The sequence below is a fragment of the Nannobrachium achirus genome, assembly GCF_963921795.1.
Source record: "Nannobrachium achirus genome assembly, chromosome: 3".
In the NCBI taxonomy this organism is placed as follows: Eukaryota; Metazoa; Chordata; class Actinopteri; order Myctophiformes; family Myctophidae; genus Nannobrachium; species Nannobrachium achirus.
Window position 1 is genome coordinate 58,468,815 of NC_137812.1, and position 17,186 is coordinate 58,486,000.

Genomic DNA, 17,186 nt, shown 5'->3' on the forward strand with positions numbered 1-17,186 from the left:
AATTAGTCGCAAAATGGTCATAAACTGATTTAAATTATAAAGTGTTATTTTAAGCTGAACGTCCGCCTAGCCAGATACACGTGGGGTGTGATATAGCTGTTCCACAACGAGGCAAACATGTATTACCAATAAAGAAATAGCATCCCTGCCTGCCAGACATAATAGGCATGCTATTACTATCACAGTCCATCAGTGCTTGGAATGTGATGAGTAGCTATTTATCAACCCCGACCTAACATGACATGAATCACTTTTGTTTACAAATCATAAATCAGGCTCGTGCTGTTTTAATCTACCATAGTGCTAAAAGCAATTACAATTAGATTATTCAAATCACAGAAATAGCCTGCAATTTTGAACAAACTCAAGTATCAGAGGAAGATCCTAAAATGATAACCTAAAGGCTAGGCTATGATGATGATAATGATAATAATAATAATGATATGCTAAGGTCTTTTTGGATTTAAATAATTAGACAAGTAATATTTATATGTATTGCAGATAAAGTTCTTAAATTGTATATTACAGATTTCCACCGTTGTTTTGGCAGACAGGACATGCATGGGATCTATGTGAATCTATGTGAATTATGAGATACTTAAATGGTTTCCTGTGGAAATAAGCTTAGTCTTTTCTAGGATCTCCTTTTAGTAGACCTTGTACCAGTGAACTGTACCGTCATGACCTTTTCCTATGAAAACTTCGAATAAAGTCTTCAATCAATCATTCAATCAAACCCGAATACGCCGTAAATGATAGATAATTATTACATAATAATACATGGAAAATTGTTCTCTCGGCTACACTTCACAAAGTTAATTGAATCATTCCTTCCTGATTTCCTAACATCCACTGACTTAATATTTCTAATATTTATTATAACTGTGTGAGCCCACAATATAGCCAATATCACACCAACATTTTACAGTTTCTTTGTTTCGGCTGTAGCCTGCATGGGCTATGAGGTGTGCATCAATATCGCTTTACTTTTTGTGAGAAATGTCCCTTTCCATTTTCCAAGATGATGATATGATATAGGATGCCCATAACACATCCAGCGATTCGCAAAAATAAATACATATAAAATAGGCCTAATAGCTATATATGCACACAGTTTAGATTGCACTGATAGAGATTAAAAGCAAATTAATTTCAATATTTACAATTTTACATTCCAGACTCGCACCCTCGTCGTTATATGTGATTGAGAGTATAGCCTATAGGCTATTCTGATACCTTGCTATTTATTCAAAATAGATCTTATAGGCCGACATACTTTGGACCACAACTGTTAATAACAGACGGTTATGATTCTTCTAGCAATGCAATGCCGTCTTTATTTATTTATTTACATACATTTTTGGCCTGTTGTTTTAACGGTAGATTTCATTCATGGCGCCTCCACGCATTCAATCAATAAATCAAAGTTTTAAGAACATGCCTTTAGGCCTCTATAAATATATACAAGTCTACTGCCAGTCTGCCACATGCATGCCAATCCAATCCATTATGAAAAAAGCCGTTGTTTCTAAATGTATTTGATAAAGTTTAATTACTTATAGTAATTATTTATAGTGGCTCATAGGAATAGACTATGTGACAACCAGGAATAGTTTGGTGACCACCGGAGACTCGGTTGACGGCCGGAATTTAGACGGCACCCGGGAGCAGGTTGGGTTAGCGCCCCAGCCTGTGTCTTCCGTGAGGAAGAAGCCCAACAAATCCACGGTGAGGCCTTTAGGAGGGCCATTCAACTGCAGCAGCTGAATGGAATGTTTGGATTGGGGTCTGGTGCAACGCACAGGTTCTGAACCTGGTGAGAGCAGGAGAGGACCTGGTAAGACGTAGGAGGAGCCCGGCCAGGAGTCAACCCATAGAGCCTAGTTCTTCCACGCGCCAGAATGGCTCCCCAGTCCTGGCAGAGTAGTTCCGGTGCTGCACATTGAGTGACCCTGTCTTTCCCTAATAGGACTGATCGTGGATAGCTACTGGGACGTAAGTCGGGACTTGATCAACCCCGGCTGGGTCACCTGGGCGAGGGTGTATGATGTTGCGAGACCCGAAACACCCGTCGACCCCAGGCTACATCACTGATGATACGTCCCAGCTGCATCCTTGTGATGTTTTTTTTTTTTACACCGGTAACTGGGGTAATAATAATAATAATAATATAAAAAAGGTTAATCCATATATCAAAGGACCTGTGTGGATTAATGGCAATTCTTTTCATGCTGGACAGATAAGCAGAGCCGAGGTCTTTTTGATTAGGCCTGATGATGTTTTCTCAGTTGATGTTGCTTCAGTGCTGCCTTGATGTCAGAAGAAAGAACTGTTGTGGCATTTTCCGTCTTTTCTCCACAATATGCTATTTTATTCTTCCATAAACAAACTACACCAGTGTTTCTCAAAGTGGATTCCATGCAGGGACCCTCTGGGTTCCTTTACAAGTCCGTAACTCTGAAAGCGTTAAGGGGAGACCTTGAAATTTGCACTGTACAGTAGGCTATAATAAAATGTAGTGCGCCAGCGCCAAGTGACGAGGAGTCGGCGGCAGTGAGAGTGGACGCGATTGGTCTGGACGCGCCTGCAGTGCAGCAGCGCAGCTCCAGTATGCGGGAGCGCGGTGGACCTGGTACAACGTTATTGGTTCGCTTGTATCTGGGCAACCGCCAGGGAAAACCAAGCGGTGATTCCAACTGCCGAGACTTCGGGGAAGAAAAGAACCCCCAAATTAATACGTAGGGCCTATAGCTATTTGGCCACGGACCCCCCTGTATTTTGTGGCGTGTATAGGCTACCCCAGGCCCATACACGACTTGTCTTTAAAACATTTCAAAATTGTCAAGAAAATAGCACATCTACAAGCTCTAGAAATGAGAGCATACACATTTTGGAGACCTCTGCAACTTGTATTTTAAACCATAAGCTAATGCCAACCAGAAGGACGAAATGTTAGCAGTGCTGCGTTCTACCTGTCGACGCGGGTATACGGAGTAGGCTATGCTGTGAAGATCTTTTTTCTTTTTTTCTTAATCGTAGGCCTATATGCCCTCGTGAACCTTTCAAAGTAGCGTAGGCCTATGCCTATCTGATAGGCATTATGCACTGGCGTATGCGCTGGCCACACGAATAGGCGCGGATCATAGATTATAGCCTATGCCCGGAAAAAAGTCTAGAACACACCACTGAATGTTAGGCATAGCCGGCCTATTCGGGGACGAAATGGCCTATTAGGTTAAAACCATTACGTGTTTATTATTTCACAGCGGGTTTTTTTAGGCTACTAGGCTATAATAAACCTCTAATTGGCCTATGGAAAAATAACGAGGTGAAGAACTGTAAAAATAGGCTACCTGGACTAGGCAAAGCAACCTATATAGGTAGCCTACACTATCAGGGTTAAATTAGTATCGCAATTATAGGCTATACATACGGTAGGCCCTATTTGACCTATAGCCTACACACCAACTACTTTCCAACCTTGCGCTCACCTTCAACTTGACGTGTGAACGAATGACATAAATAAACCTGGCTGTGGTATCTTTTAGACTCGATGAAAACAACGACAACACATTATTATTATTGTTATTATATTATTATTAGGCTATTATTAGGCCTATGTATTATTATTAATATTTTCTGAGCACATGCGGCAAATTAAACCGATAGATTTACAGTTTGGCCTACACCGACACACGTATGTTTCAATGTATAAAAATGCATTTTAATCCATTTCAATCCATTCACCTATTATAGGTGAATGGATAGAAAGTCTACGTTGTGCAATTATTCATAATTATGATCAATAATTCAGATAATGGCAAGATAAACCTATATTCAGAACGAAAGTTCGGCTATGTCCATTTCTGTCGTTTGTTCAAGTTGAGTACCATGTACGCAAATGAAAATAATAATAATAATAATAACGAATTAGGAATCATTTCACCTCATATAGGATATTGCAATTTCACCGCAATTCGAAACATAAGCAACACTAATGTGTTTAGTGCTGTGAGTGCAGCTCCTGAAGGCGTTTCAGAGAGGCGCGCGATCGAAAAGAAACTGGATCGAGAGGACAGCCATTTTCTCTGTGGATCTCACATTAACGCATACCGAGAGCACTTTGATTCGCTGCAGCAGAGAAAATGGTCGAGAGCTCGAGCCACAGGCACAGCCGCGATTGGACTACTAGCCTATCATCAGCCTATGATATGCGTTTTGGTCTTTGCATTCTGTTTCTGCTTTGTTGTCAGCGCGGGTTACTTGTTAAATCTATGTGCGATATAGCCTATCATGTCTTCTTTATACCGAAATAGAGACAAGATATCTTGGAATGTGTGTGGTTATTGACAAGGGTCTTGGAGGAATAGCTTGCCTACACTTGATAAGAAAATGTTACATGCCAATATGTTTACCGGTATTCTATTCGTCCCCGAAAAAATGGCTTGGTTGGTTGGTTGGTTCGGTTGCGCTTTTAAATTCCCATTGATTGAGAAATTGTCTTATTTCTTTAAAGCCGTGTTAAAATGGCTGCTTGCATGTCGCCACATGCAATATAGTCTCATAATGTTGACGTAGCCTAAACGAGCAAAAGGATTAACGTGAAAATAGATGAAAACTAATACATTAAATAATGAAACTAGGTCTCCTCCATCTTCAATGCTGAGGTTGCAACGCCTTGTAGGCCTATACAGATTAAACGGGTATGCAGCCACTTCACTATAAGCTATACCATTCAAGAGAAATCCTAAAACTATACAAAACAATAGGCTAGTAGAATTATGGAATCGGGATGCAGTTATATTATAATGTTTCTCATTTCAGAATGTATAAATAGCCCAGTGGTTCTCAACCTGTGGGTCGGGACCCCCAGGCCAGGGGGTCCCCAAATTATTTTGGGGGGTCCCCAGATGCATGATTAACTTAACGTGCAACTGCTGCAACATTGTTTTCTCACTCAATAATAAACAAACGATGAAAGTTTAAGTAGGGTATCTGCACATTGACAATTTAATGTATTTTAATACCACTAAAATGACAAATTAAACATTGGCCAAATTGTTTAGAGGCAGAAATCGAGAAAATAGCCAATCTACATGCTCACGAGTCACAACGCCTCGCAACGCGAAGTGTTGTGAGCGTGTAGATCAGCTATTTTCACAATAGAACCGTGTTATACAAAATGTAATGCCTCAACTCGTATAATGCTCGTCAGGGTGGGGGGGGGGTCCCTAGTTAAAATGTGATTATTTTGGGGGTCGTGGCCTTAAGGTTGCCTGCTATGTCGGCATTTTGGCAATGCAGCATTTCAGTGTTGATCCATGCACAGCTCTGACACAGATTCAAATGCATCTCACAAGTCAAGTGAGTTGTGAACTGCATGCATTTAAGGTGAATGCTGTTATTCCCCATAACTTAATATGAATATTTCCCAAGGTCAGCTTCAAGGTCTCTGATATAGCATAGCTTTAGGTCTATTTGCCTTTAGTTCAGCAAACATTGTTGAACAATCAAAAAAGTAGAGTTCACTGCACAACCTGTTGCCCCAGCTGATGGCTTATAGCCTAGGCTATATGTATATATTAATGATCGTTGATGTTCTAGTATTGGTCTGAGCAAACAATACAGACAATCAGACAATTTATCCACGTTATTTTCACGAACGAGTATAGCCTAAATCGAAGTCACAGTTCTTCATTATAGACTACATTGATTGTAGCCCTTTGGCGGCTTTTGGTTTTGGGGAAAAAAAGGAAAAAAAAAGAAATTATTGTCAGCAGCCTATGGGCTATGGCCTTCTAAACACCCAAAGTTCATAGGCAAATGATGGTTTAATCTAAATTGTTGGTCTTGACAGCATAGATTGTTGGTCTTGACAGCATAGGAGCTGACTGTATATAATTTGGTCTGAAAAAGCAATCGCTAACGTTTTTTTGGATAAAACAAAACTTTTGTCAATTTGACAATTTCATCAGGGAGAGTAGCCTATAGACCTATATCATTTCCAATTTTATAGTGTTCCATTTGAAAATGTGTCTGCTCATTTATTCGTGCATTACTTCCAATTTTTCATTTTCACTGTCCTTGTTTCTTAAAATGTCAGGAGTTTCCGACCTGAAAATGCATTTTCTCCTGTTGAGCTTCAGAGAGGACACATGTAACCAAACACACGCTATCAGAATATAGCTGTATAACAAAAATAAAGTTAAGGCACCATTACGTTTTTAAGTCAGGAAGATGCAGATTGTTCTGATAGACTTTGCAATGTCGGTATACGCCCGGTCCTCACTCAACCTCTCACCCATAGGGCATGTGGCTTTGGCAAACAGAGGTCTCTTCAGTAGGCCTACGACCTTGTCAAAACCTTTTCTGAGAAGCCTATTTTGTAGCCTATTAAAATCCCGTGTCATGTGCAAGTTGTGTATTTTGTATGAGGCAGGTGTATTGTAAAGGTGTAGCTGCACATTAAACCACTATATTGCAAACCTCTTTTTTATTGCAAAACTTTATCTCCAGAAACCTTTCAACGTAATCTGAACACAAAACACAATCAAAAGTGCCTCAGATCACCTTCTTAAAGAGGAAATAAAATCCATCTTCAGACCACATTTAGGCCTAAAAATAACTTCATAAAAACGGCAAGAAGAAGCATGTGTGACATTAAGGGACAGGTTTGATTAGGCCCAATGTGTGCTTTACCATACCAGTTGTACTTGCACATTAGCACAAAGCATGTTACAAGTTCCATTTTTGACACCTAGCATATTCTTTTTTTATGAAAAAAACAAACATGTAAAGTCATACACTTCTCATGTAATCAAATGGCATGTAATCTCTCCCGCTCTTGGGTCTTATTGAGATAACACATTTACACTGTTCAATAATAACAGAGATGAGCAGAAATTAATATCACAATTAAATTACAATGATTCAGGATGGAAGAGATGGACAGTAAGCTTATACTAAAGTATTTCAAACTCTGAAACAGTAATCCTGTTGCCCACAACACAATTAACAGAGGCAATGGTTGCATTCCTTTTTGTCTTGTGCTCAATAATATCAGGCCTTTAGGAATCTTGACCAAGAGAAATCCCAAACGCTCAACATCCACCACTGATAATCATAAGTCATTTGAAAAATTGATACTCCATCGTACAATGAATCTGGAAAATTCCAGATAATTCCAACAAGTGCGACAGTCACTTATTTGCTTGTGTAAGCAAGGCTAATGACAAGACCTGTCCAACTAGAATACATACAAGATTACATTTGTGCATCTGTTCTCTTCCCTCACTCGCTCTCTCTCTCTCTCTCACACACACAAGCGCGCGCACACACACAGTGTAATTTACCATTTTTCAGTATAATATCTATTCCTTATAACTTCAATATACACATTTTACCCATTTTCTGAGGTGTTGACAGTTAAGTATATAAATCAAAACGGATCTGAATCCATAGAAAAGGTCAGATTATTTACACACGTAACGTTAAGTGCTTCTTCGATGAGCCCTGACACTACTGGTCAATTAACATTTTCTAATTAGTTTTTTAAACTCAATTTGAAAAAGCTGAAATTAGATACTGCATACGATTAAATCTCAAGAATAATAACAGCATATGCGGAATAAGGTTTTCAAACGGAATTAATCCTGGAAAACCACAAGGGCTCCTTTGTACATTCAAGCAGCAGAAAAATATCAATAATGATTCATACATTTTCTTCAACTTCACACAGACGTTGCTGCGTTGGGATCATCTTCACTATACCGTTACATATTCCTTAAATGTAACAGTGAGGCAATTTGTGGTAATGTCTGTGATGATTATATTCCCAAGGAAAGGCTTGAAAACAGGAAATGTCTCCTCCTTTGCCTGTTTTGAGTCAGAAGGCACCACTTCCTCTACCTTGTCGTCTTGATCAACCATATGCATTTCATCCTGCACTTTCAATTGCGTCTCAGCCTTTTCTTGTGTTTCGGGCCGTTTTTGCGTTTCGTCTTGCGTTTGTGTTTCAGTCCGGGTCACAGTGGGTGCTACAGTCTCAGGTTTGGACTTGACAATGCTCAAGTCCATGGGCTCCACTTGGTCAGCATACACATAGTCCTGTGGTCCATTCTGGCTCTGGTGTCCATTTAGGTCTATGCTGATGCTTGGGGTGGGTGAAGACACGGTGTTAGGTGCACTGATACTCCTGGAGCTCAGAAAGCGCTTAGCATCACCCCTGTCCTCATTGTCTGCTTCAGAGAGGCGCCGTTTGAGTGCTGCATGCACCGCCTGGGTTCCTTTAGGCGCCAGCAGGGAAGAAACGTCCGTATCCAAAGGCACAGAGACCAGATTAGGCTTTGTTTTCAGCTCTAAATGCCCAGTCACTGGGGGCTGCTTTTGACACGCGACCTCTGAACGTTTATCCTGTTCTGTCACAGTTGGATCCAATTTAGGAGAATGCACCTTCTCTATAGGGCAATGTCCATTATATCCAGAACGAGGGACATTTGGTTTGTCGATGGGGTTTTTAACAAACCCATTGACAAGGCCTAGTTTCTTGACAAGCTTCATCTTATCAAGGTGGTTCTCCATACTGGTGTCGTTTTCTGGTGGCGGCTTGTCAGCGGTTTCAGAGTCTCCATTCTTAATCCTAGCCGCCTGCATTCCATTCTCCATGTACTTGCTCATGACAATTACAATCCGTCCATTCTTGTTTTTGTTCTTGACTATTTTAAGCTTGTTGCTGCTGACACCATTGGGCAGTGGTAGAGCCTCCTGTTTAGCAGGGATCTTTGCTTGCTCAGGTTCAATGTTGCCATTGAGGTCTGCTGGCAGCTTCTTCAGCTCCATTGTAATATCCTTAACCTTGGTCAGACAACCTGAATCTTTGTCTCTGACCCATTTTTGCTGCAGCGCTGGAGGAAGGTTCCAGGCCTGGTTAGCCACCTCTCTGGGCTTGGGGAACGGAGGCTCGTACATCTTTAGGTCTGGCTGGTAGTGGTGATGTTTCTTGCTGTTGAGCTGGTAGTAGAACTTCTTCTTGCCGTTGGTCTGCTGCTCAGCCTCGCGCTCCTTGCACAGAGGCTGGTATTGGTGGTGCTTCTTGCTGTTCAGCTGGTACTGTTGGGTCAGGGAATCCACCGTCTGGTTTGGGCAGGCCTTCTGGCAGTCTTCTTCTCCCATAGACACATCGTGAAGGTCAGACAGAATGCTGGATCGCCTTGCGAAGGACGGGACCTGAAACACAAAGTGTCCAATATTGATTATACATTCATAAATGATCATACAAAGATTAATTTGCGATGATCCTCTAATTAATATCTCCAATGTTCAATTCAAGGCACTGTCCTGGTGAGATGCACAAAAGTAGCCCAGTGGGGGCCCATGAGAAGTATTCAAGAAACTGCTGTATTCCAGGGGCATTCATCCATGCTCACATTGCCCTTCTACAGTTAGTGTGTGTCCCTTTCAGCCACTGGCACAGCCATAAGTGTGACATTTCAAAGTGGGCCCTGTGGCTGTGACCTCAGCACAGAGGAATGCCACTGGCTGCTTTGTGTCCCATCACTGACTTTATCCCATGTGTTACCACCAACACGCTCCTGAGAGGAACAAACAGTCCTCTGAGGGTTCCCCTGGCCTAAAGGATTTGGGATTGATGCGCTACATGTACAATTCACGGTCATTCAGCCACAACTGGTAGCTCAGGGGATTGCTACCTATAGAAAGAAATACAGCTTAGCGTCACTATATTTAATTGGCATTCTATTGCCATATTTGAAATGGTACAGTAAGAAAATATATCCTACACCAAAGGGAAACAGTCTATACTATTTAAAGAAACAAAGCCTCTCCACTAATGTGGAAAAGGAGTCAGGGGAATAGCAATGCTGCCAAAAATGTGTTTGTAATACAACCTTATTACCAACTGTGTAAACATTCCACAGAGAGATGACCCAATTAGTAGATAGAAAAAGGTAGGCTTCTAGAAACACTAAAATATAAACATTTATTCCATATTACACCCTGGGAATAGAAATGAGAGAATAATGCATAGAAATGCTGAAGAGAAGCATATGTCTTTAGTTTTTCATCCATGTATTTAGTATCATCCAGTATTCAAGAATGGCCCCGTGGTGATATTTCCTTACCTGAACCAGTAGGTGCTTGGGTTTAGGACCTCTTTTTCGATATCCCACCAACTGTTCTTGTCTTTCCCTGCAGAAGCAAAGAAACAAAAGCAAACAATGACTGAAATCATCCTGACAGATGGGTTGCTGCTACATGGAAACACAATGTAATGGCTTTCTTCTTCAAGTTCAACTAGTTATTTCTAAGCAGCAGATGTCACAGCCTGGACTAAAATATGTCTAGTATTTTTAATCCTACACTTCTGTAGGATTAAAATAGGACCACAGATTGAGACCTAATTATTTTCCACCTTTCTCTACTACTCAGACACCCAACACCAATCCAACTGGAGAAAGTTCATGAATGGCCTATGCTCCCTAAAAAAAGCTAAAGGGCATTTTTGGACTCCTTGCATACTCTGCATTGACTATTCTCGTCCATGCCAAAAATAGCAGATCTACAAGCTCACTACATATTTCGAGCTTGTAGATATGCTATTTTTGGCAAAGAGAAATGGCGTGTAGAGAAAAAGCAATCCACACAGTTGCAAGTTGCAACACATGGTGGTTAAAAGGCATTAAGTAACTCGTTTCATGTTAACGTATCTATACGTGGTGGAAGATACAAGGCTGACTTGCCTTTCCTTGGCTACATGGCAAGTGTTTCTCACAGGCAGTAACTCAATACCACAGACAGGAGTGATGTCAGTCCCCTCCCCCTCCCTCCTCCCTCACATCTAATTACAATGACGACTCAGTGTATTTTCATAGCCTGGCATTCAGACGATTTGGCTCCCCGGAGAGACGTGCAATTAGTTTCAATAAAATCTCTCCCTTTAGAGAGAGGTAATTGCAAAAACAGATGCAGAGCATGGTCAACGTTTTGCTTTAACATGTGACCTACCCACTAGAAGGTTGTTGTGTGAGGAGACCAAAAGGAGGATGAGAGAAAAACCAGTGCTGGTTTCATTTACTGTGTCCTTCATATGAAAAGGTGTCTGGCCTATCTCTCAACGAAACATCTAGCAATAGCCTTGCAGCTAACACAACCAAGGTAGCCCACATTAAAAAAAGGGCTGCCTGTGCTCCTGCAGCTACAATTAGATTTCCAGAGGAAGTTATTTTGGTATGGTATATCATGTTCTTTTGAGACTGCATATACATCTGATTTATACAGCTATTGCAGTTTGGTTTCCTGTTCACTTTGTCTACACCTGCATTACCGTGCATGCAATTTTTTAATGCATCATAGATTCATAAGTCAAGGCAAGGAGCAAAGTACATGCTCACGAAGAAGAAATGTCAGCCATGTCCTAAAGAAAAGATAAGACCCACTAACAAATAACAAAGATAAGATAAGATAAGGAAAATATATGACTATTTGATTAAAGTGGTGTAAATTATTTTTGGTGATGGTCTTCACAGTCAAGTGCAAGCTCACACAGGCAGTGGTGTCGCACCAAATTCTGGGCCCTGGGTAAAAGGATTCACTGCGGGGCCCCCATGGTTGTTCTTCATAGGGGGAGGGGGTTTAACCCTTTTAGACTGGGAATGCATTATTGTGTTTTAACTATTGAAAAATAGCAGATATACAAGCTCACAGCACGGCTCTGCAAGCTTATATAGATCTGCTATTTTTCAATAGCTAAATAATTAAGGCCCCTCCACCTTGGGCCCTAGTAACTCAGTCCCACTCCCCCCCTTGTGACGCCCCTGGTTATCACTATAAACACTCAATCTGTCTGCACACACAAATGCAACTCCAGGTGGCAAATGGACAGGATACCATGAAACTCAGGTAGGTAACCAACACTTTTCTCTTCAATAATTCGATAATAACTGTTATGCTATCAATTAAACTAATTGATCATGATAGGAAATTTGGGGTCATTTCAAACTTTCCCTTTTGCACCTGGATCATCATAATGTGCCCACCCTTGAACTCACCTGTCTTTGAAGGCATCAAGGAGCCTTGGATCCAGAATGTTCTCCTCTGGCTCCCATGTGTTGTATCTGTTCAGAGTCAGAGATTGAGAGGTTGAGGAAGATATTCAAGAATTAAAACTCACATTTCAAGGATCTTAGTAGGCCTAGATGGGTGTATAGGCCTAATTCAAAAGCAACTTTTACGAAATGTAGTTAAGACGATGGAGTGGGCTATCGAACAAGTGAAGTGACTGCCCCCATTCGACTGCATTCTATCAACACGCAGGCATTTCTCAAGGCAGACGGTTAATATGCAGTGCGTCCTTGAAAGGTTTGGGATTCTAGACATTCTAAAGCCATGCATCGATCATCGAGGTAGTGATCGCGCAGCTAAGCGCGCAAATCAGGCACGCGCACCCGCCCATACGCAAGCGCCCCAACACACACACACACACACACACACACACACACACACACACACACACACACACACACACACACACACACACACACACACACACACACACACACACACACACACACACACACACACACACACACACACACACACACACACACACACACACGTCCGAGGGCGACTTACTTCGGAGACCATCCTCGCCACTTGACCAGGTATTCAGTCCTCCCCTACAAATGGAAGAGAAACAAGATAAACACACTTTACACAGCGAATTCAGTCGAGAAAACTCATGTTTACGATGGCCAAGAAGACACCGTTTTGTGTGACGATCGAGGCGTCCAAATAAAGCACACAAACCTTCCTGCTCCGTTTCTTCTCGATGCTCTCCACCGCAAAGACATGTTCTCCCGCGGCGGGCAGCTCCATTTTTCGGTTGCTGGCGGTTGGGTGATAATAAATGCCTTGTTTTTCGCTGTCGTTCCTCCGCGGCGTTTATATATTGTTTTAAATATATGTCCTGGCCTGTGGCCCAGCTCGTTCTGTTTCCCTCGAAGGCTAACCGCGAGAAGAAGAGTCCCCTTCCTTATCTCCACTCGCTCCCGGGTTTGGGATCGTTTGGCAGGAGACACGGTGACACCGAGAGAGCAGGGCTTTGAGTTGGAGCTGCAGCACACATACACAACACTTCATGCAAATGGCCATTGACGTGACGTCGGCTGGGAGGCGGGGACTCCGCTCTCTCGCCTTCGTCGTGCGACGGTGTCGCGCCGGCGAAAACAGCAGACCTACAAGCTCAGAACGCGTTGGGGACCTGCCGCGCCCTGAGCTTGCAGGTCTGCTGTTTTTCGCAGCATAATGTGTAAAAGATCGAGACTCGACTCAGCAAGAGGGTGCTATGAAAGACTGGACGGAGATCAATTCGTCAACATCAATGTTGGCACCCTAATTTGTGTGTGTTTTGTGTGCGCCAGCGTATTTTATATTCCAGTAACCTAAGATCTCCATAACAGGTAGACATATGTCATAAACAAATATGATATATAAGTAATATCTTATTTATATATCATATTCGTTAAGGGCATAATATAAGGAAGAATCATTCTGAAATAGCCTACATTAATAAGGTAAGCCTGGCTAAATAAAAGTGGCATTTAAAATAGTCTATACGATAGGCTATTTGTGAGATCTACAATATTTCAGGAGATCATTTTAGTAGATCTAGCCTATAACCCGAGACGCGTGCAACTTGGTGCAAGTAGGCTACGTGTTTGTTTACGACCATGGATGGCTTTCCCTTCCGAGTCAAGGTCACACAAATACTACATGTTTATGGCACATCGTTGCGAGCCGAGCACGCTTATTTTCTGCTGGCTTTCTCCAGCACTGAAATGGCTCGTGGTCGTATATACGTGCCATCGCCCTATGTAGGTCAACATCCTCTGTTGGGTCTTCAAACCGTCAAACGAAACCCCGATGGCTTTTCCTCTAGTTGTGGTTTATTTTCTGACCGCTGAACCTTGACAGGCACCAGCCGCTTGCGTTATCACTTGGCAAAGAGGCGCACAGCCTACAGCCTACAACTGCCTCCTCTCTCAGTCCTCCTGAAGTCCTCTGGCAAATTATAAACCCGGTCCGTGTCTGTCTGTCTGTTAATGCAACATTAACAGAAACCCCACTTTAGGGTCATCTCATCCATCTTCTATTCATTTGGCTTTATATTACGTTTCGTCCTCATTTTGCATGTGATGAGGGGACACACACACACGGTTACCATCCATCTACCTGTATTTGGCTTTCCATAAGGCTCCCCCATTTCCATTTCCCTGACCCATGTCTCATGGTTCGAATATAATACAATTTACAGTTCAGAATGATGCCTGCTATATCAGCTAAGGCTGTTTTATTTCATGTGAAATGAAGTCGCCCACACGCGCATACCGAATAGGCTTTTTTTTGTTTCAGATCCAGCAGCCACTAAATAAAATACAGCAGTGGAAGGGTTAAAGAGTGGCGGCAGTGTTCAGCCTATGGCAGGCAGGCACGCCTGCATGTCCTTATAAGGCATTGAGCACAAAACGGTGCTGAAATATCAAATGAACCGGTGTAACTACTTCTGTGGATTCACGCTCGTGTATTTGCGTTCGAAATCACTTCCATGCTTGTGCTGGCTGTCAAAACACACGTTAATATTCATTAAAGAGTTGACCAGCAGCCTTCCACGGGGAAGATTATAGTCAGACCACCAAGGAACGTCTGCGACTGCTGCTATTCTCGTGTGTGTCTGTGTGCAATGCTGTGAAACCACAGTTCAAAACAACTGCGTCATTCTTAATTTAATTGTGACTAAACATGATTTGAACATGCATTGACTAGTAGGGCTCACCAAAATTCGTTTGGCTTTGGTTTTGCCGTTGATCTGTGTGGTATTCCGCAAGAAATGGCACCTGCCAATCATTTTGTCAACGGGGGAATTTCACCCCACCGAAACCTCAGACGGTTTCACAAAGAGGTTTTTATATTAGGCTACAGATATAAGATATAAGACATAAGCCGTTGATTCATTGTGAAACAATGGATTATGTTGTGGTCATTCGCAGATACTGGAGGCACCATTCAGCCGACAGTCTGGGCTGAGCTGTCTGTCTCCCAGCCCTGAGCACGGCACGTGTTTCACGGGTTGAGGGAATGTGATGCTACACGTGCGCGCGTATTAATATGTTACCGTATAAACTTCCATTTGAACTGCTGAGTCCACCCATAATAACCCATGTATAATGCGAAAGAAAATAACCCGACAGCTGAATGTATAGAGTCCAACAAGATATCCAACCTTTCTTTAACTATTTCCCAAGCTGCGCTGTCAATTAAATGACAATTTGATGGACTATCTGCGGGACCATTAAATAACATTATAATAATTAGACATGTCATCAAAATGTGTGACTAAATCCTACAAAGAGTAGAGCCTTATAACCAAAACTTTACTCGTGCTGTTAATGCACATTTTCAAGATCCATACATTGAATTTTATCTTATTCTATTGGGGATTGGGCTAAAGGTTGCTGCGCAGTCCAGTCCACACAGAGGGTTACAATTAGGCCTATAACAGCATCATTGAATGTAAATGGTCACATATAGTTGCTACATGTTTGTATAGCCTAGATGTTGCATATAGCCTTTGTGAAGTTGATTCAGACTACATGAGATGAGAATTAGATGATTTGTCGTAAACCAATGATTTCAAGACAAAATGAGGCTCGTTTAGCCTATTTGTATATAGCACATTTCAACAAGGCAATTCAAACTTTTCAAATTAAGAGCTTTATACACAAATCGTTAAGAGCATTAAAACGATGTGCAAAATAAATAAACATGATAAAACAATCATTAAGAATGTGAAGAAAATAAATTAAGGTTCTGTGAATTCATTAATGAGGTGAGGGCACAATCCCCTGTCAATGTGGGTGTAGGGAGTAGCCTAGGTTCTGTGAATTCATTAATGAGGTGAGGGCACAATCCCCTGTCAATGTGGGTGTAGGGAGTAGCCTAGGGCCCTTTTGTCTTTTAAACTTGAACTTGATATACAACTCACACATGGTGGACTTTTTGAGTTTGGACTTCCTCTTCTCAACAATGGTTTCCACATCAATCAATTAATGTCACTTATTGACTTCATGTTTAGTTATTGCAGCTGCAGTCTCTGAACAATTAGCCTAGCATGCATTCCCTGTGTAAAATATATCTCACACAAGATTTGCAATACAGATACAGAGAGTAAAAATGTACACACATTTTTCTGTTTCTGTCCATTTTTACTTCAGAGCTAAATTAACACACAGAATAGTGTGCAGTTCTACACTTTGGCTTGATTGGCCTTGGTGAATGGAAATATGGGAATTCTTACTGTACATGTACAGCCCCATGCATTATGTCCAAGGACAGACATGCATTGAGTCGACACTTTAACACACAAACATTTGCTATGAGTGGGGATCCAGGGTTTTCACACATGTGAGACTTTGGGACAGCAGGTGAGACTAACTGATAAAAAGATGTGGGTGCACTCTAATCTTTATGCAGGCAAGGACATCTGATTAAGATGACATTTCAGCCTAGGAACAAATGACGCTTTGCCTGCGTCAGAGTGAACTACAACAGATCAAATTACAACAGATGAAACACTTGACAATGGAAAGAGAGAGCAAGACAGAGAGAGAGAGAGAGAGAGAGAGAGAGAGAGAGAGAGAGAGAGAGAGAGAGAGAGAGAGAGAGAAAGAGAGAGAGCAAGGGATGTGGAATGCACACTTTAGGTTATGATGACAAAATGTTTTAAATAGCAAGCGGAAAGCACAAAAGGTGTAGATGACTGTCTCAAAAGGACTGGACCCCACACACACTTTAACTCTGAGAGTGTAACACCTACTAAAATGAAAATGTATACAACCTCAGAGTTAAATTAACACAGGATTCTAGTGTACAGAAAAACCAAAGGAAAGCAAAGGGGCTGACATATACAGTAAGTGCACTAAACAGACAATAATGGATAGAATACATTCTAGAGAAGCTGTCAGTGCATATGAGCAGCCAAAGTATGATTACACACTATTTAATTGTTCATTCCTTCAGCTGGGAATCATGACACCTGTTTCATCTATTATAAAGAATATGACCAATGAGTCATCACTGAAGTCAGCCTTTAATGGCAATTAAACACAAAGCTC

The 17,186-nt window shown here is 41.7% G+C and overlaps 1 protein-coding gene across 1 annotated transcript; it reads right to left on the reverse strand.

Annotated features, from left to right (window-relative positions):
- Positions 1–6,492: 6,492 nt before the first annotated feature.
- LOC308280969 (E3 SUMO-protein ligase CBX4-like) lies at positions 6,493–13,099 on the reverse strand. Its single transcript, XM_080721006.1, has 5 exons — positions 12,823–13,099; positions 12,649–12,692; positions 12,066–12,131; positions 10,140–10,206; positions 6,493–9,225 (listed from the first exon to the last, which is right to left on the reverse strand). The coding sequence occupies exons 1-5, from the start codon at positions 12,889–12,891 to the stop codon at positions 7,765–7,767; spliced, it is 1,707 nt and encodes a 568-aa protein (XP_080577132.1). The 5' UTR covers positions 12,892–13,099; the 3' UTR covers positions 6,493–7,764.
- Between the last annotated feature and the right edge of the window lie 4,087 nt (positions 13,100–17,186).

What these genes read in the sequence shown, in the direction of transcription:
- LOC308280969 (XM_080721006.1), bottom strand. Translation starts at nt 12,891, where the DNA reads ATGGAGCTGCCCGCCGCGGGAGAACATGTCTTTGCGGTGGAGAGCATC. An exon ending in CTTGATGCCTTCAAAGACAG is followed by an intron (nt 10,207 to 12,065) that starts GTGAGTTCAAGG and finishes TTGCTTCTGCAG; the next exon opens with GGAAAGACAAGAACAGTTGG. An exon ending in CCAAGCACCTACTGGTTCAG is followed by an intron (nt 9,226 to 10,139) that starts GTAAGGAAATAT and finishes TTTGTGTTTCAG; the next exon opens with GTCCCGTCCTTCGCAAGGCG.